The 20595-nt window shown below is 40.6% G+C and overlaps 3 protein-coding genes across 4 annotated transcripts in view; 1 reads left to right on the forward strand and 2 right to left on the reverse strand.

Moving 5' to 3' along the window:
- LOC145446217 (uncharacterized) overlaps positions 1-11255 on the reverse strand; it is a 182931-nt gene extending 171676 nt beyond the window's left edge. The window contains exon 1 of the mRNA XM_080324455.1: positions 11245-11255. The gene's annotated coding sequence lies outside the window, so the exon portion shown is untranslated. The remainder of the gene's footprint in view (positions 1-11244) is intronic.
- Positions 1-20595, reverse strand: part of LOC145446229 (somatostatin receptor type 5-like) — a 146802-nt gene that overhangs the window by 74748 nt on the left and 51459 nt on the right. The window lies entirely within an intron of this gene.
- Positions 3968-20293, forward strand: LOC145446240 (uncharacterized). Its single transcript, XM_080324488.1, has 5 exons — positions 3968-4179; positions 11194-11327; positions 11415-11527; positions 13949-14817; positions 18942-20293. The coding sequence occupies exons 1-4, from the start codon at positions 4044-4046 to the stop codon at positions 14163-14165; spliced, it is 600 nt and encodes a 199-aa protein (XP_080180614.1). The 5' UTR covers positions 3968-4043; the 3' UTR covers positions 14166-14817; positions 18942-20293.

Raw genomic sequence — 20595 nt, forward strand, 5'->3', positions numbered from 1 at the left:
CCAATGGACTGCGGGTTCAAGTTCGACCCTGTCGACTCCAGAATTCCTACCTAAGTGTTGGAGGTTTATCTAGGCTCCTCGTCGCGATCTCATCCGCGTAAGCGGTGTCTTAAAAAAAAGCCTAGAAGTGGGCGGTGCTACAAGTCGGCTACGGAATCAAAGTAAAGAAGTCGGTGTGGTGTAGATGACCATTGTAGTTGACAAACACCATGAATACTACAATCAACAACAACAACAACAACAACCAAATATGGACATTGAACATCCCTTTGGCCGGTGCTACGAATAACATGTGCCGGCCTCCTCAAAATAGCGAAGGAATAACAACAAGGCATTGGTGCATAATGGACCCATACCCTTTCAACGAGTTGAATTATATTCGATAATTGGTTGTGGCACGATTTTACTAAAGCATTGTGCATTATGTACAACCCCTTAGGCAGTGATAGAACGAGATACATTAATACCCGTATCACGTACATTGTACAATGTAATATTCGTTGAGATAGTGACAAAGTTTATTTTTTCGAAAATCCAATACGAGGGCGACTAATTCTGTTCCGAGCGGAGGTAGAGAAAGTTCAGATCGAGAGTGGTTTTGCGATAGCCCTTAGCAGAGTGTTCTCTCCGATTGTTCTGTTATATTTTTAATCTTCTTATTAGGGATGGTGTTCGTATGGTTATTATATGAGTAAATGAAAAAATACGAGCATGTACCCTACTTTGTATTGCTTACCGTAATGTTGAATTCGTAAAATGCGGTACATGCATCTCAAGCTGAACTGATTTAAACGCCGTGCGCATTTTTGCGTGATGAGCAAGATCAGTCGTTTTTGTTGCGGAACGCTGACCAACAGCCGAAATTCGTCACGCAGAGTCTAGTTATCGTAGGTGAAAGATTGTAATCAGGACAATCGCAATTTTCGTATTCGATTTCGTGGCCGACTTTTTTCTTTTTGTACTGTCTAGCATGCTTCTGGGCTTCCTTAAATGTCGCCTTGTTGCTAGTATGCTTCTAAGTTATGCTGTTAAACGTTAGTTGCAGATGACAAATTGCCACAGATTATAAGTTTGGTTTTGGATGGCCTAAACGTGATTATCAGTGTCATTAAATTAAATATCGGTATTTCACCAGGTCACTGAATCTCGTTTTTAGTAGCAGGCTTTCCCGACAGTTTCCGCAGTATTCGGGGGTCTACAATATGAGGTTTTTATTCAGTGGTTCTCAACCTATTTCACCTCGCGGACCGGTAAAAGTTCAAAAAATATTTGGCGGACCGGTGGACTTTCAAAAATTGAAATCAACCAAAGCTGAGAGTATGTAACCTTTTTTGCAAGTATACGGTGCCAGAGAGTGACGTTTTCGGGATCTTTATCGTAATTAATTGTGTTCATGATGGCGTCCATTTGATTATACGGTAGTGAGTCTGCCGAATCGACTGTCGTTAGTCGTTATCAGTCTTTCGCGCCGACGACCATGGATTTAACCGAATCGCGCGAAGCGCGAGAATATTCTATAATTGATTACTGAATCGGTCAATAATATTGGTAATTGCAGATATATTGGTAACAATTTGTTATCTTCTCAGAATTATCAGATTTTTCCGGTAGAGCTGAGAGAGGTGTTGTTTCGGACAGGTCACGTCACTACTTTGTGACCTGCTGTCTGTTAAATAGTGAATAGATACTGATATCGCCCAAGCGTACTAAACTAAAAGACGCACACGCTTGCAAATTGGTGTTTCTTCAGTGGTAAATAATTTTTCTCTGTGGAATGGTATTTGTCCTGTGGGGTGCAGATTGCCAGGACAGCGAGATTCGGCGCTAGCCAGTTAGGCACCTATGGACAATTAGACATATATTATATATATATCGATGTTTTTGGTCAACAAAGGTCAGTGCTTTTCGGCCAAGGTTTTCTCGCTGCCGAATTTTTGGCACACTTTTCGGAGTCGAATGTTAGCCAAAACTTCATTATGTGTTGGTGCGTCGTGGCGCGGTAATGGTTAAAGCCAAAATACCGATTGCAATAAATCATGCTTATTTCATGGGGAAAGGGCACCAAGAAGGGCACCACTAATCCAGGCATTTAGTGACGCCAAATCTCGCAAGGCGCGAAAAGAATTTAATAAAGCTACAAAAAATACTCCATAACTTACGTGCATACACGAAATAATTTTGGGCCTCCTTCAAGATCGGCCACCCTCAATTGGGGGGTTTGGGGTGTGGCAGTTACGGTCCTGCACAAGATGAATTAATCGAGAACTAATGATAGTGAAAACTGCACAGTTTGGAGAGTCAGCTCGCACTTGTCGCTCGTATATCGTCAAATGACACGGCTTGAACTTCAAATCAACTCGAACATGTTTCCAGATGTAATGTTATCTCACAAAGTTCTGAATCAGTTTGCAATTTGATCTTTTATTTCTCTTATCAATGGATAGGCCTAAAGCATCTTGAAATTAAGGTGTAAAATTGCAAACTCGTCGCGGACCGGCGGTTGAAAACCACTGTTTCAGATGACAAGAGTGAAAATCATATTGACAGAACGCCTGACCGATTGCAACGACTACGTCATCTCAGCCCGAATGTCGTCCTCAATTATATAATTTGATCATAGGTGCTGCAAACAACTGGTTCATACTGTCGATTTATTCACTGTAACTTATCGGCTGACTCTCATCAGTACCAAAAGTCAATAATACGCTGTTCAGCTGTTGGTCGAAAATCTTGAGGACTGCGAAGTTTGCTATAATCCCGAATGTGCCCCGAATTCCTTGTTCGATTGTTCGGTGGTATGGAGTGCCAGTGGTGCTGATGGAGATGTTATTCTACACGGCGACATGATTTCATATTGCCGCTACATAAATCATTTACAACGCTAAACAAGTTAACGGGGCGTTGCGAATTTTCGTGCCTTGTAGTTGTGTTCAGCGGTTAGATTTTGCTGAGGTGCGACATATCGAGCACATTCTACATCGAGATGTGACAAGGGAGCCTTATTTGCCGATTCGTATAAATTCCGTAAAATTTTGTGTCAATTGACGTCGGCCTATACTGCATGACATGGAAAATTTGCGATGCGTGAGCATTTCTCGGTGATCGGTGCTTGAAATCTCAGATGTGGCAATGTGACGTTAGGCGCTGCCAGGAAGGATTGCGACAAGGTAAACCCATATAGAGCAACTGCAGCCGCAGTTAATACGGCACATATAATTGGCGTAGCAGTAAAACCATTATTCGACGTACATGTCTGTTCCGTCGATATTTATGCAAGGACTATACGCATGCGTATCGTGTTTACGTTATATCCATGCGTTCGACAGAGCGGTGATTCCCTTCAGCTCTTGGTCTTTAGGGGTTGGTGGGCGACTGTAGCTTGATCCCGACTACCCCATCTTGGGCGTATTTTAAAATATTTCATATCGCTGCCAAATATGAATTTTTTTGCCCTTTTATCGGTCTGACTCGTTAGTAATAGTTGAGTTGAAAAGCCATAATTAGTCAAAGACATGCTTTGCTACGCCTGTTCAATTCCGCGATCCGTATGTGGTCTGCAACGGTGTCCCTAAATTGCGGTTTTAAGTCGGGATAATGCTAATTATTGCATGGAAACGGTTTAACGTTCGAGCATAAGCATAATATAATTTATCGGATCGGAGAGAGTAACGAAGCGGTAGGTATTCGTAATTTATAAACATTAAACGGTTATTTCGACCGAAGATTGTATTTACGTTACCATAAGCCTTGGTGGATGTTGAAGTGATAGACCGCGCATGGTCCTTCGACATCCCGATAGGTTTATTGCATCGCATTGTGCCTCGTAGTATTGCACTGTACAGCGCACATTCAGTTTACGAGTAGTCTATTTGTGCGACGAGAATGTAGGCCAGGGCTTTATTTATATGATGTCAGCCGTAATTGACTCTTCTTGTCGACACTAGGTTAAGCAAACAGTAAAGGCACGACTTGTGAATTTGGTTTTTATTTTCTGATCTCTACAGTTTAGTAGGTATTGCTGTTATCGTACTATTGTTTCAATTATGAATATGGAGATGGCGTCGAGTGCCGTAAGCAATTCTACAGCGAGAAAAATGATGACTCCTATGAGAGCCAGCTTTCACGTGGAAATTCCGTTTACTATCTTATTTGAAGAATGGAATGTTACCAGCACTAGAGGTAAGTTGATCAAATTTTAATTTATAGTTTGTAGAGAATTTTGCGGCTATAATGCCTGGATCGGAAACATACCAAACTGCTTGTGAAACGACATTGCAATATAAGTTCATCGCTATTGCGACTTCGAATGCGGTAATCCCATAATTTGGTGCGCGAAATCCAAGAATGTACCGTTACATTTCTGTGACACGCCATGTAACTAGATATCCTAAATTGAGTGGAGCACCCCCCCCCCCTACCTTTAACATTTCGATAATTTTTTGCTCGCAAATATACTTGCAGACACCATTCCGCAGGTGTTTTCTTTGACAAACGACCCGATGATCTTTTCAGTCCACCAACAGATCATTCTGTGGATGTGTCCAGCAGTATGTAGGTGTTATAAAGTGGAATGCAACGAAATGAAAATACGGGATTTATAAATGACCTGATAGCAACGGTCAGATAGGAACAATAGCCTTGTGAACTTCCATATTTCTCGTCAAGTGTATATAATAGAGATATCAATGCGTATACAATGATGTCATTGTAGAGGTCGGCGTGAAAACTTGTTACACGACACTTGTGTGGATCTTGATTGGAGTCGCTATCAAACTTCATGCCGCAACCAGCACACGAGTGATTTGAACATTTGATTCTGAATTGAATGCTAGGCTTCGAGTCGAGTCGAGTATTATAAAATATAAATACAGTCTACCTCATTGTGGCGTCATAGAAGTACAGACGATGCGGAAAGTTCAAGTATGTACCTTTTTGTGACCATGACCAATGACCATAAAGAAAATTGTGCCACTTCTCCGCCACAGTGAAGAACATTTGGCATGTTTCCGCCATGCCTATTTTTCATTGCACTTGTGGCAATGCTGTGCTTGATCACAACTTAACGGAAATGTCTTTATCACTAATGTCTTCACTACGTTTTTGATGGTGGGATACGATTAATCGAGGTTTCAAGAATTCCATGATGGGAAAAGTATAGAACAGGGGTGGGCAAACTGCGGCTCGCGATCCGCATGCGGCTCTTTAATGATTGGCATTTTGCTAGAGAGGTTCAACAGAGTTATAATTTGACGCATTCCATCACGTATCAGCTATCTACATATTGTTTTTCGTGCTGTTTCTTTCCTTACGGTTTACGTTTGTAAAATTTAGAGGTGGTGGCATCACAAGGTTAGAACCTTGCAATTGAACTCTCGAATCGAGTTCACGTAAACTATGTCCACCAGCTTTAATGGTGCATGGTCATGGTCATCAATCAATGATAAATCATTGTGTTCAACAATGCGCTTGATAATAATATTTAATGGTAGCACCGGTCACGGTCACTTCCGGACTAACAATGGTGAATATACGGCACTTCCATTTGTATCGTAAAGGCTAACAATAAATGCAGAGTATGGCCACGAAAATGTCATCGAGAGATAACTGCAAGACAAGAAAGTATGAGCAGGAAACAAAACTTTTATAACTGGATGGGAGGAAGAGTTTGCATTCAGTGATAATTTAAGTAGGCCACTGTGCCTTATCCGTCAAGATTCGCTTAATAATTGCAAAGCTTTAGGATGTTAGGAACTCGAAACGTCAATACGAAACCAAAACGTTGCCGAGAGTTACCCAACGAAGATAGGCTTACGGAGTATTAAGATTACCGAGATGAAATCTTGCTTAAGTGCTCAGCAGCACTTGAAGGAACTGCTCCACACTGCTTTGACCTCATATATCAGCCTGATTTCAAACACGGAGACGCACCGTATCATCACACAATAATAAACTTCCTCGGATATCCTACATTTCATTATGACGTAATACATCCGTATTTTGGAATTTTTGTATTGCGGCTCTTTTAAAACTAAGATTTTTGATATGATGCAGGTCTGCCCACCCCTGGTATAGAATTTATAAATCTCGTTGATAGTGTAACTCTTCATGGAATAGCGGATATGATTTCATTACTCGAAAATAAATTGCCTCTCACTACACGACTGGAATCCTGACAATTATTACTCGATTCGAATACAGGAGCTAGGGCTTAGCAAAATCAAGTACCTTAAGCTTTGAGTCGAATGGAGTGTATTCGAATGCCACATATTTTGACGCAGTAATCATCACTTTAACAGCTGAAATATGTATTTTTTTGCGTTCAGAAGGAAAATGTTCCCAGATACACGTCATCCAAAACGATTTCTTCTTTCTCAGCCATGACTATTTCGTTGCGCTTTGTGGCCATCCTCCATCACTAATTGTCAGAAGTTTTCTTCTATGTATAATTGTATATTGTATATTCGTATACACAGCATTTCTTTCGATGTTGAAATACCCTGCGTCTAAACGCAGTTTCGACACTACATCGGTGGAAATGAAGAGGCCCATATTTTCGTTACCTGAATCGACTCTCATTGCTTACTAGAATCATTACATATAGTACTATATACTCAGATTCGAGTTTACTCAAATCGTTGTGCTCAGCTCAAATCGCAACGCATTAAAACGCAAGTAGTAGGCTATATGTAATCACCGGTGACTTGACGTTGGTTCAGATAGGCGCGGTGGCTTGATAACATGAAAACCCGCCGTGACATGCTAATGTTTCAGGTATTTAGGGCCCGGTGGTACGATAGCGTTAAAGGTATAGGGGTCGCTGATGAGGTAGTCTTTTGGTGGTGACTTTAGTGGTCAAAACCTGTCAGTTGACACCCCACGATCACTGGCATGGTAGTCGTAAGGTATAGGGATCGCTGTCGGTAGCAAGATAATAAGAAATTATAGTATGACCAAAAACCCTCGATCGGTGGCAAGATAATACAAAATTAGTGAGGTTCTTTTGACCAAAAATCTTCGATCGGTCGTGACTTGATAATAAGTAATTCGTTTATTACAAAACCGCACAATCGCACGCATGATAACGTCTGAGACATATAGGGATCTCTCATGGCTTGGTCTTACGGATATGCTGATCGTTCATGAGATAATAATAAGTAATTCGTTTGTTGTGAAAACCTACAATCACGGACAAGGTTAACGAATAATTACGAAATCTCATAATCTGCTTTCGGTCATGACTTGAACACCATAAAATTGACACTTTCTGTTCCACCCCTTATGATCGTCTCTTTGAGTTGGTTGGGCAAGTAACAAACGGATTTATTAGGTGATGTTGATGTGATTGACTTTTGTGACCATTGTAAGATTTTGAAATGTCGAGATACAATAGAGATTACATTTCCAGTTTCAACAAAAATACCTAGATCGCTAATAAAGTTGTAAGGTTTCATGAGTTGGTGTGATTCAAATCAATATGTGAATATTACATGTGAGGAACACTATTCGTATTAACGGATATAACACAGTACCATGTTTACAGACTAGAAATAATATGATCTTGATGAGACAAATTATTACAGTCGGTTACGATTCAACTTCAGTTGCGAGTTTGATCGTGCAAAGGATTAACCTCTCGCAGGATTACAGGCAGGCCGTGTTATTTTTGACATATGCCAAAATTACCAAAATTAACTTATTTTTAGCATTTTTCAGATTTTATTTTTGACAGTTTGGGCATCGCCAGGAATTCATATTTGTATACTTTTGTATACTTGAATTAACGATGTAAAACGCTGTATAGTGTAGGCTTACCATACGTCCTCTTTTAAGAGGATTAGTCCTCTTTTTTGACTTTTTTGAAAGTGTCCTCGGAGGACGCCCTTTTGTCCTCTTTTTTGAGATTTTGTCCTCTTTTTTGAAAATTTAGGTCAGATTTAGAGGAAATTGCGAGTGATATGCCGCAAATTAGCGCAGAAGTGAAGCTCCGGCGGTGATTTCGGAGGGAGGAAAAAGCGGTGATTTCAGCTCTGAGCGAAAAGAAGACCTTTTTTTTTTTTTTTTTTTTTTTTTTTTTAGTCAACCGATCATGAAGTGGGAAAAATTTACCGGTTTTTGAGAATTCTTCTCCAGTTTGCATGTCTGAAATTTCTGAAAAGTGTCCTCTTTTTTCATTTCCGAAATATGGTAAGCCTAGTATAGTGTAATCTATCATATCAAACGAAATTCGCAAAACGTGCAGTATCCATTTTGTGTCATCAAACAGCGGTAGTAAAAACCGAATTGACAACGGTGTTGGAAAGTCAATTCACCCAATACAAAACCGACCGACTGCTTCTGCAATATCTAATGCAAATAGCGATGATTCGATATGCATGCATAATTACCTGCATTCATACAGATCACAATACCACTTATGATAGCAATTCAAAATCGTTGCTGATACGTTTGAATCACAGCCCTTCACTCGCTAACCAATGGTTAGAAATCACGAGTGACTTTATTATTCAATATAATATGAAAAAATATCCAACGGGTTTACGAAAAAACAATAAAGTACTGAATGTTTGCAGGCCAGTGTTTGGTAGACATTGGTGAGGGTTACTTCTTGGCGACTGAGGCGTTTTGCACTGTGTAAATGTGTATGTTCAATTGTTCATTGATGAAACTTTATCCCTATTGTCCAGGGCAGAGGTGTCAAACACGCGGCCCTCGAGAACAATTTGTGCGGCCCGTGACGGCATTTTGGATTTTCGGGTATTCAACAATATATTTAACTTCCACATATCTTTTTAGATTTAAGAACTTGAAGTTTACTCTAAAACTACTCCAAAAACCTGAAAACTGACCAAACGTAACTGTCACATCACTTTCAAAAGCTACCATGCGGTGAACGATGAACCATTATGTCACATTTCTTGTTCATGATAAAACATTACCCGTTGATGATTCGTGACTGAACCATTTGGTTCCCGAAATGCCAAAATACCACGGCCTGATTATAGGGTTGGAACAGAAAGTGACAATTTGTTGGTTTTCAAGTCATGACGGAAAGCCGATTCTGAGATTTCGTAATTATTCGTTAACCTTGTCCGTGATCGTAGGTTTTTACAACAAATGAATTACTTATTATTATCTCATGTACGATCGGCATATCTGTAACACCAAGTCAGGAGAGATCCCTATGTCCGGCACGTTATCTTGTCAGCAATTGTGCGGTTTTGTAATAAACGAATTATGTATTATCAAGTCACGACCGATCAAAGGTTTTTGGTCAATATAACCTCTTTAATTTCTTATAATCTTGCCACCGATCGAGAGTTTTTTGTCATTATAACCTCACTAATTTCTTATCTTGTCACCAAACGTAGGGTTTGGTCATTATTAGGGCGATTTTTTTTTGACATGTCAAAAAAAGTCAAAATAAGGTCAAAATTGTACCGTGAGGTCACAAAATGTCAAAATTGTTACCAAATAAAAAAAAATTTAGAACCTGCATTTCATTTGTATCGTAGATTTTGCACAATCGGTGAACTTATCGTTTGACATTTTACAGCTTGTAGCCTACTTTATAGGCCTACCGTTGCAGACAGCGCATTGCCTGCTCATTGTAAATCATAAACAGTCAAATAAAACGAATAAGTTGACACGGTGTTATGCTCAACGTACCGCAATATCACAAGTGAAGCAAGACTGCGTGGGCATTGCATGGTTCTTACATCTTTATGAGAAATGGAGATGTACACCATTGTCAGAATGAAGCAACACGGTGTGTCACCAGCAGTGTACGCACGTACAACTTCGGTGGTGTCAGCCAACAGCTGCTACAGTTGAAAGTTCTTTCTCCATTATTCTTGTTGTTGTTTGTATATTCATGATGTTTGTCGACTACAATGGTCATTTACACCAGGCCGATATTCCTTATTTTCGATTCCGTATCCGCCGAGTATCTGCCAACTTGTAGCACGGCCCACTTCTATGCTTTTTGTAAGTCACCGCTTACGCGGATGAGATGGCGAGGAGGAACCTAAATATACCTTCAACACTTGGGTAGGAATTCTGGAGTCGACCTCGGTCGGACTAAAACCCACAACCCATTGGTGTTGTAGCTGTGGATTATCCCACTACGCTATCTCGCCACATCTCCATTCTTGGCAAGCTACTTAGTAAAGACATACACTTTTTACCCGAGAATCAGGTATATCTAGATATCCCTGCCGAGAATGTAGGAAAGTATTTTTCGTTATACTACAACAAATTTTAATTATTTTCACCACAGTACGTCATGTACTGGAATTCATCATAGGGCCAGATTTTTTTTAAATAATATTTTGTCATGTAAAAATTTGTCAGTTTTTGAGTCAAAAAGGTTTTTTCAGGGAAAAATACTTCGTAAGGACAGACAGTTCAAACCAGAAATGAGGATAAGTAGTACAATTCTAACATTTTTTGGGAAAACACCGAATTAGCATACGTTAGGTCAAAATTTGGTCAAAATTTAGTTTTTTAAGGTAAAAAAATGTCAAAATTTAGATTTTTTAGGTCAAAATCTCTCGTTTTTTAGGTCAAAATAAATCGCCCTAGTCATTATAACCCCACTAATTTCTTATTATCTTGCTACCGACAGCGATCCAGATACTTTACGACTACCATTCCAGCGAGCGTGGGGGTCACCAACTGACAGGTTTTGACCACCAAAGTCACCACCGGAAGACCACCTCATCAGCGATCCCTATACCTTTAACGCCGTCATGCCACCGGGCCCTATACCTGAAACATTAGCATGTTACCGCGGGTTTTCACGTTATCACGCCACCGCGCCCATCTGAAATAATGTCAAGTCACTAGCGATAACATGCACTACTCACGCACACTTATCCAGCTTCCTTTGATATCACAGAGAAGTCAATTATAATGGTCAGAAACTTGTGCATTCATCAGGATCAAACAATATTGCGACAATACCGTGAAATGGAATAATTTACTATTAGCAAGAATCTGTATAACTTTCGGATTTTCTGCGATCTGCAGACTGGCGAGTAAATCACTGAGTGTGACGCTGCGCTCCCTGTTACCTTACCATAGTCATCATGAAATACATGAGGTTCATTATGGCATGTAATATCCTATGACGCCCATCTCCCGTGTCCCATATCTGATCCAAAGAATCCCAATGTGATATCCGCTTTTTTTCAGACGCCCTGCTGTCCTGTTTACTTTTGATGATACTGTCCTTTTTCAACGAAGCACTCAAACACGCGAGGTCACGAATCGATTCCGCAATAGCTGGAATAGTAGAGAGAGAAAATAGGCTTTCGCATCAAACTGAGGTGAGCCGCTTTTTTGCGATACTCCGATGTACCATAAATTGAAATATACGACCTACAATGTACGATCTTGTTTTCATTCTTCGCCAGGATGTTCGCACCACTACGAAACTGCGGGACGACGATTGTACCTGCGTCGAAATCAAAGCATTGGCAAAGACTGCCAGGCTCTCAAATCCCCCGTATTGGCAGTGTCTTGGAAGGTCTGTCTAATTTATCGTTACCAAAAATGTGGCGTCTCCGCGAACATGCGTATAGCCTCGTGATACATTCGTTGGATGGTGTGATAAAGCCAATCGGATTTTCAAGGCTTCGATGGGGGGAAATAATGCGAAAACAATATTTACCGTCATTAAAACAGATCTTTGTGGAAATGGGTGTGAAATTTCGGTACTCTGAAAACGCTACTCTTTCTTACTACTCGACTAAAATCATTACAATCCATACTCGATTCGGATTCGAGCACTCCAATCGCTATGCCCTGCCCTAGCCATGCACGCATGAAATCGCGCCCGTAGTGCGAAATGCGAGCGTTTGAGATCTAGGCGAGAGTAATTGTATTCACTCTACATGTCTTGAGATTTTCAATGAGCCGAACACAATCGAATCTATTACTACGAGACTCTCATTTCTATGTAGTATATCAAGGATATCTAGAACTAGAGTTGAAGATATTCCTGAGTATATAAATGACAGTTCAGCACGTGATTGGATAGAAAATACACATCGTATATATTACAATGCCGAAGGAAATATATAGGTGCTGCTCTTTTAGACAATGCCAGATCTCATTATGCACTGCACCTGCACAATTAACCATTTTAATGCATTCTCAATGCGATTGATGAGTTCCATGACTCCTTGCGGATATAACAATACCGCTGATGTTTGTGCGATCAACATATGCAATGATTCTACTGCTTTTTTGGTTCGTGCATTCCACGTGTGAACGCGACATAACATAACTTATCCGTTGATGGGGAAATTTGAATGCTGTCCAAACTGAATATTTCATCGATTGGTTGATGAAACCTAGCTATTATTAGGCACAGCAAAATCACCACCACTTGCGCCAGTAATTTACTCGCAATGCACAATTCCTTGTCGCATACGTGCAACTCGAATACAGAAGGCGGTATTTGAAAGGGAATGAATTTAACTGTCCTGTGCCTGGCCGTGCGGCTCGATATTAAAGCGATGTGTTGTCAAAATCACTTCATGTGGCGCCAATAACCACCCACGTTTGAAGTTATAGAGTAGACCTCCGATTAGCCCCGCGATCGCCTTACGTCGTGCCCGCTTGATTTCTGTTTCAAAGTGCAATATCTATCAATTGGAACTCGTACAGAACCAGGCAATGTGTTGTTTTGCAGAGCAACGCATAGAAAGTATTAAACCAACTCGAGGCAAGAAACATTTCAAAGGCGCACAACGACACAGCAATCGATTGCGTCCATTTAAATAGTATATTAGGCTAATATTATTAGCGTATCCATCCTGATGTCTAGAAATTATAAATATGCTGAGTATACACCTCTTATCGCGACATATCACAATGGAACGTGTGCCCACAATGACTTGTTCAGCGTCGGTATAGTCACGAAATTTCACGCCAAATTATTGGTATATTCTACTGAATAAGCAAAGTAAATGAATTTGCTTCTACCTGAAGCTTGGACTGAGTATTACACAGAATTTACCTCGCCTAGGCGGGTATGCGGTAATTCGGTTTATATTTTAAAGACAGACGGCTAACTAAGTACCATAGCTTCCTACCAATTCTTTTGAAAGTTATAAAGAGTTTTTCGATTGATATTTTACCTGGTCGATAGATATTTACCCTTCTTAAAAGTTGAATCGTCACCGTTGTTTGCAGCCCAGTCTACGGCAACGCGGTTTTAAAATTCACACTCTCGTATAACTATATCTTCCATTCTGACGGCGATTATTGGACTTGATAATCTGGAAAATGACATGAATATTCATTGGGAATCACTGCTACCAAACGCAGTTTCATTTCGTACTCGTTGCGTAACGTATTTCCTACTTCTAGTACAGTATAGTAGTGATTTTCACGCGATCCAAAGCGCTTCTCTAGAATTTTACAGTTCCTATAGTTCCTATACTGCTCTGTATAAGATTAAAGCTGGGTCTCGGTGAGGGTAATACTGATGGGTGATGAATGTTTTTATCATCTCGGTGATGATGCTCTTAGTCTCTATGACAGCGGTTCTCAAACTTTTTTAGACACGCCCCCCTTTATGATAGTGAAAAAATTCGCGCCCCCTTATCGTCAGATCACAATATGCAACCAGAATGCTAGTGATCCCAACGAATAATTTGATGGCATGAAAGGTTATGACAGTAGATAACACAATTCTCAAATAGGAAATTAGGAGTATACTCAGACCAAAAACAATGAATTGGAGGCAAATCTCGCGGATCGCGAAAAAAAAATTCGATTGCCGCAGCTTCGCGTCCTTCTTCAGATGCTTTCACGGCCCCCAGTTTGAGAACCACTGCTCTGTGAAGACAGCACTAGACGTACATATATATACATATATATTATATAATCATCTCTGTACAAATTCACAATCCAGTTATTATCCAATTCTACTTTTTAGGAGACTTGCCACTGCAAAGATTCCTCTTCATGTTTTCAATTCCATACTGTATGGAACTCAGATGTTCATATCATTTGGCATCATGTTATCCGTCATGTCCTTCCATACCGGTGTAATTGCAAGCATAGTAATTGGAGGAGCTACGGGAAGGCTTGTTTTTGCTTGGCCTGGGCGCAAAAGGAAACGCACGGTCGAAATTGAAGATGCATGTCATTGAATATAGTAACACCATACTGTTTGCAAGAAAAGCCAGTCTATGTATCAGATGAAATGTGACTCATTCCATGGTGCAATCTTCTTTTTAATATAGATGATTCCGCCCGTATATACTTTCCCAAATGACTTGCATTACGATTCGAGACACTGAAATTCCGTGAGTTATGAGTGCCGAAAGTCGACTGCATGGTTGCGTCATAGCGCAAATTTCCGCACCCTTAGGCGAGATCACATACATTGTGATCTTATACATTTTTGTCTACATATTCTGAATTTTATCTCGGTCTTCATGACATGATAACAAAAGTTTTGAAGCAGTGGTTCTTAACCTTTTTATAGTCGTGGTCCACTTTCCTTTATGAACAATGAACATGTTCCGTGGCCCGCCTAGTTCGGCTTTTCCGTTTGTGAATATTTAAGACACCCCACCTACGGTAATCGCTGCTAGCTTTGTCTGCAATCACAAAACATCACGAGCATAATACAGTAGGACGTGTAGTCAGCGAAGTGTGCCGGCTCAACCAATCAATTGACCATTTAACGGAATTGATGAAAGAACGCATCGTTGTCTTAAAAAAGTTTCTAACTTCAACAAGCGGGTTCGAGTATGCAGGCTAGTTATGGACATACATTTCTACAATGTACAATTGAATGTACAATGTACATACGTGAATGACACATTTGAATAAAATATTCATTTTATTCCCGAAGCTTTTCGGCTGACCCTCGTCAGGGGGAATATCGTCAGCAATAATACGAGAATTCGAATAACTATGTTCAGCCACAATATGTATCGCTAATTATGACGTCACAGAGATAATATACAAAGTTGGGAAAACGAGAGAACTACAGCGTTGGCATGGAGATAGCGAAGCAAAACAAGTTAATGCGCGATTTTCAAATGATACACAAATTCTTTCTGTTGGCATAGACTAGGTTTGCTCATAGTAATGATGGTGGACTCAAGAACAGACAAATGAAATAAATTGCGACCCTTAGCCAATATAGAGAACATGTCCTCGTGATAGTTAGCAGCACACGTTTGATTTTCTAGTAAATGTTTGCCTATAGAAGATTTTTGACCCATGGCCTGGTTACGTTCAAGAACAAGCGGATTGTTAAGCTGAGAATTTGAGATATAAGATTTGACAGACGGTGGAATGTGTTCTTTGATACGGTCCTGCAACCGTTTGGAAGTTCTCCCTACGTACCAACAATCACAGTGGCACTTGAATTCATAAATTACGTTGCTTTGTTTTATAGCCGGGAGAACGTCCTTTCTGGTTGCAGGAAACATTGGTATCGTGGTAAAAACAACATTGGTTTTCACCGCTGGATAACAGCGGTAGACTGCTGAAGTTATCTGTTTCTCAAATCGATAAGAAACCGGGCCAATCCAAGGAAGATGAATGTACACATCCCTATTTTCACGAGAAATTACTTCGGGGGTTTCTTCTGGTTTAGTATCATTCCAATGACTTAACTTTTTACTTATTGTCCGCTTAATAACATACTCTGGGTATCCGTTGTCAATGAAAATTTTACGGATGTAGTCAAGTTCATTATTCAATTTGACCTCGGAACAAATCATCAACGCCCGGTGAACCAAGGTGCCGATTAAATTGATTTTACGACTTTTTGGGCTGAAAGAGCTCCATCGAAGGTAATGACCCGAAAATGTGGGCTTCCTATAAACGGAGGTAAGGAATTTGCCGTCCCGTTTCTCCACAAGAACGTCAAGGAATGACAGGCGATTGTTAATTTCTTTTTCCGACGTGAATTGCAATGCTGGATGTAGTTTGTTTAAATTTTCCAGGAAACTATCACAATCTGATTCATTATCGAATATCACGAACGTGTCATCGACATAGCGATGGTATGATAAGGGCGGTTTAATACAAGAAGAGAAGAGCTTATCTTCATGGAATCCCACAAATATATTGGCTAGAATAGGACCCAATGGTGATCCCATTGCTACACCATCAGATTGTAGGAACATGATATTGTTGAAACTAAATTCAACAGAACACACAGCGTTTCTCATCAATTCAATGAAGGTAGCTCTCGAGAAAGGAGGGGGTATTAGCTTACCGTTATATAGAGCATCAGCGCAAATATTCAACGTCTCATTTAGTGGTACGTTGGTGAAAAGGCTCTTTATGTCGAATGAGCCTAGGAAATTATCGCGCGCGGATAGCTGTGAGCGACGCATCTCATCAGCGAAGGTAAATGCCCGCCTCAATCCCAACATGGAGCGCGCGTTTTTATTTGATGAAATCGGGAAGAAAGAATCTATGGTATTGAAACTTCGTCGTGACTGCCGCACTCAGCAAAGACAGGTAGTGCGATTCTTATCATTCTTTGACCTAGTTCGATTTTGCCGATACCTCGCATCAATTGACGCGATCAAAGAGGATATTAATTTATCTAAAAACGAGCGAAATTTAAACCGGCTAGTCATTGACCGCTTCGGAAGTGTCGCTTGTTCCGATGAGAAGAATATCATCAACTTATCGGACTACGCACTGTCCTCGACCGAAAAGTTTGCTCTATCGCATGGTTTAAATTTCTGCATTCCACCAATTAATGTCAAGAGTGAGGAGGTTTTCGCCGAATTTGAGATCCTATTAGCTCAATTGAAGCACCGTGAAGCAAAATCAATCGATCAAGTGCCAGCTCTCAAAGCAAGACTTACGGACTTGGCACATTCGTATTGTGGATGTCCAGTTGACAAAGCGGATTTCTTGATGACAAAGGAATGCTTCCGTGCCATTAAATCTCTGCGAAGCAACCCCGATATTCACATAACGAAACCAGATAAAGGTACTGGCGTGGTAATTTTAAACAAGAAAGATTACGTCTCAAAGATGATGAGTATTCTCGAAGATAAATCCAAATTCGTTGTACTTGGCCCGGTCTCGGAATACGACAATACTGCTAAGTCTGAAAGACGACTACAACGACGCCTTCGAATCTTGAAAAACGATGACGTAATATCCACTGAAGAATATGACTCCATCAGGCCTGTTGGCTCCCAAAGACCGCGTATGTATGGATTACCGAAGACGCATAAAGACGATGTGCCACTCAGACCGATACTCAGCATGACTGGGTCAATGCAACAGAAGTTGGCGAAGTGGTTGATCAACATACTGGAACCTGTTCGCGAACTTTACGGGTCGCATTGCGTACGCGATTCATTTACCTTCGCTGATGAGATGCGTCGCTCACAGCTATCCGCGCGCGATAATTTCCTAGGCTCATTCGACATAAAGAGCCTTTTCACCAACGTACCACTAAATGAGACGTTGAATATTTGCGCTGATGCTCTATATAACGGTAAGCTAATACCCCCTCCTTTCTCGAGAGCTACCTTCATTGAATTGATGAGAAACGCTGTGTGTTCTGTTGAATTTAGTTTCAACAATATCATGTTCCTACAATCTGATGGTGTAGCAATGGGATCACCATTGGGTCCTATTCTAGCCAATATATTTGTGGGATTCCATGAAGATAAGCTCTTCTCTTCTTGTATTAAACCGCCCTTATCATACCATCGCTATGTCGATGACACGTTCGTGATATTCGATAATGAATCAGATTGTGATAGTTTCCTGGAAAATTTAAACAAACTACATCCAGCATTGCAATTCACGTCGGAAAAAGAAATTAACAATCGCCTGTCATTCCTTGACGTTCTTGTGGAGAAACGGGACGGCAAATTCCTTACCTCCGTTTATAGGAAGCCCACATTTTCGGGTCATTACCTTCGATGGAGCTCTTTCAGCCCAAAAAGTCGTAAAATCAATTTAATCGGCACCTTGGTTCACCGGGCGTTGATGATTTGTTCCGAGGTCAAATTGAATAATGAACTTGACTACATCCGTAAAATTTTCATTGACAACGGATACCCAGAGTATGTTATTAAGCGGACAATAAGTAAAAAGTTAAGTCATTGGAATGATACTAAACCAGAAGAAACCCCCGAAGTAATTTCTCGTGAAAATAGGGATGTGTACATTCATCTTCCTTGGATTGGCCCGGTTTCTTATCGATTTGAGAAACAGATAACTTCAGCAGTCTACCGCTGTTATCCAGCGGTGAAAACCAATGTTGTTTTTACCACGATACCAATGTTTCCTGCAACCAGAAAGGACGTTCTCCCGGCTATAAAACAAAGCAACGTAATTTATGAATTCAAGTGCCACTGTGATTGTCGGTACGTAGGGAGAACTTCCAAACGGTTGCAGGACCGTATTAAAGAACACATTCCACCGTCTGTCAAATCTTATATCTCAAATTCTCAGCTTGACAATCCGCTTGTTCTTGAACGTAACCAGGCCATGGGTCAAAAATCTTCTATAGGCAAACATTTACTAGAAAATCAAACGTGTGCTGCTAACTATCACGAGGACATGTTCTCTATATTGGCTAAGGGTCGCAATTTATTTCATTTGTCTGTTCTTGAGTCCACCATCATTACTATGAGCAAACCTAGTCTATGCCAACAGAAAGAATTTGTGTATCATTTGAAAATCGCGCATTAACTTGTTTTGCTTCGCTATCTCCATGCCAACGCTGTAGTTCTCTCGTTTTCCCAACTTTGTATATTATCTCTGTGACGTCATAATTAGCGATACATATTGTTGCTGAACATAGTTATTCGAATTCTCGTATTATTGCTGACGATATTCCCCCTGACGAGGGTCAGCCGAAAAGCTTCGGGAATAAAATGAATATTTTATTCAAATGTGTCATGAAGTTCTGTACTCCTAAGCGTCTCTTTACATACGTGAATGTAGTCACGGGGAGTTGACGAGCTCAAGCGTAACTATCCGGATTTGATATTTCCGAACGTCACAGTAGCAATATTCTGATATTGCGTTTTAAAAAACTAATCTATTTGGTCCCTCAAATATAGTATAATGTACTCGTACATAGTTGTATCATTATGCAGATGTCTTGTTTGAAATTAGAGTTGCGACGCCACGTGACGTAAGGGGATCATGCTCACGTCCGTTTAGGGGTTCGCACCATGTCTACTTGCTATCGCCGCTTTCAAAATTTCATAACATTACCAAAGTCGAGAGTAGTATAGTAAAACGCGAGATACCTGCTGCGATGAAATAAAAACGAGGGAATGCGAGCCAATTGAGGTCCGCCGAGAAAAAATGTGTGACCCGCGAAGAAATACAGACTTTCCAATGACTTTCCAATTTAGCTTGCAGTCCGGTACATTTCAGGCAAGCTAGAGTCTGCTAGGAGAAAAAAGAAAAAAACTTTTATTGACTTGAATATGCATGTGCGCACTTTTGTTTTGTTTCTTTTTATTCGCACACACACTGTGGCGCTTATCGCCTATACGGTCATTTGCGCCACAACATTAATTTCAGTCCATCAGGCCTTAGTAATGTTTCGGACGACTTCTATGCTCGCTCTTTTTTATCATCGGTCTCTCTCGATTTTCATGCGCCCATAGCTTGAACTTTGCTGCCGACTTTTGGCTCGGCTCACCTTCACTCTGGGCTTTGGAAACACTGATTGAGTCGAGGTAGAGTCTGCTAAGAGAAAGGAAAAAACTTTATTCTCTTGAATATGCATGTGCGCACTTATTCCGTTAGCGATTTTTCGCGCTTGGCGCGATTTCCTCCCAGGTCTGAATTATTGCTACGTGCATGGTCTGCAATATCGAATTTTCTTGATGTTTCGCTATCACCGTCAACATTTTTATGAGACGGTCAGCTATGCAACTATACTACAGAATGCCTATATGTGCGACTCGCAGGCTCAACGTGTTTTCTGTAATTGACTCACTTGAACGTTAGAAATATTGCACTCCCCTGGTCTACTACATTGTTGAGACAATAATAGTTTGATGTGACAATAATAAGTTTGCCGGTTTTGGGGTAGACCCATTCTCCTCGCTTCAATCATTCTTAGTTACCATATTTGTTGGTGGATACAAAGTAGTGCCTATCGGCAGTTCCGGCCATTCTTGATATATTTCTGAAGTCAGAATTATTACAGTGGTAATCTGCGATGAGCAATAATCTTTTCTTCTTACACCGCTACGTCATCTTCCTTCCGCGTCCGAGTCACTATTTGCAGTAAACGCGGTGTTGTGGGAGTCTTTGTTGTTGTTCACCTACCTATATGTACCGTCGTATGGGCCTTGGTTGAACTGCGTAGCTTTGTAGGACAGGAACTTGCTGGAAGACTAGAATGTTTTGTATTTGGTATTTTTCGGAATTAGTTCATAGACCTGTAACGTTGTGTGAGAGGATAAATAACAGCATTGATTTGTTTTTTTATCAATTCAAAACACCACGAGATTGCGATAAAATGAAAAGACAGGAAGGTATCGAAAGGACTGGGAGTAGTTTTTCAATCCGACACCCACCTTGTCCTAGAACAGTGGTTCACAGCCAGGG

Source organism: Botryllus schlosseri, chromosome 9, assembly GCF_051294905.1.
Source record: "Botryllus schlosseri isolate E-star chromosome 9, Bs_hap1, whole genome shotgun sequence".
In the NCBI taxonomy this organism is placed as follows: Eukaryota; Metazoa; Chordata; class Ascidiacea; order Stolidobranchia; family Styelidae; genus Botryllus; species Botryllus schlosseri.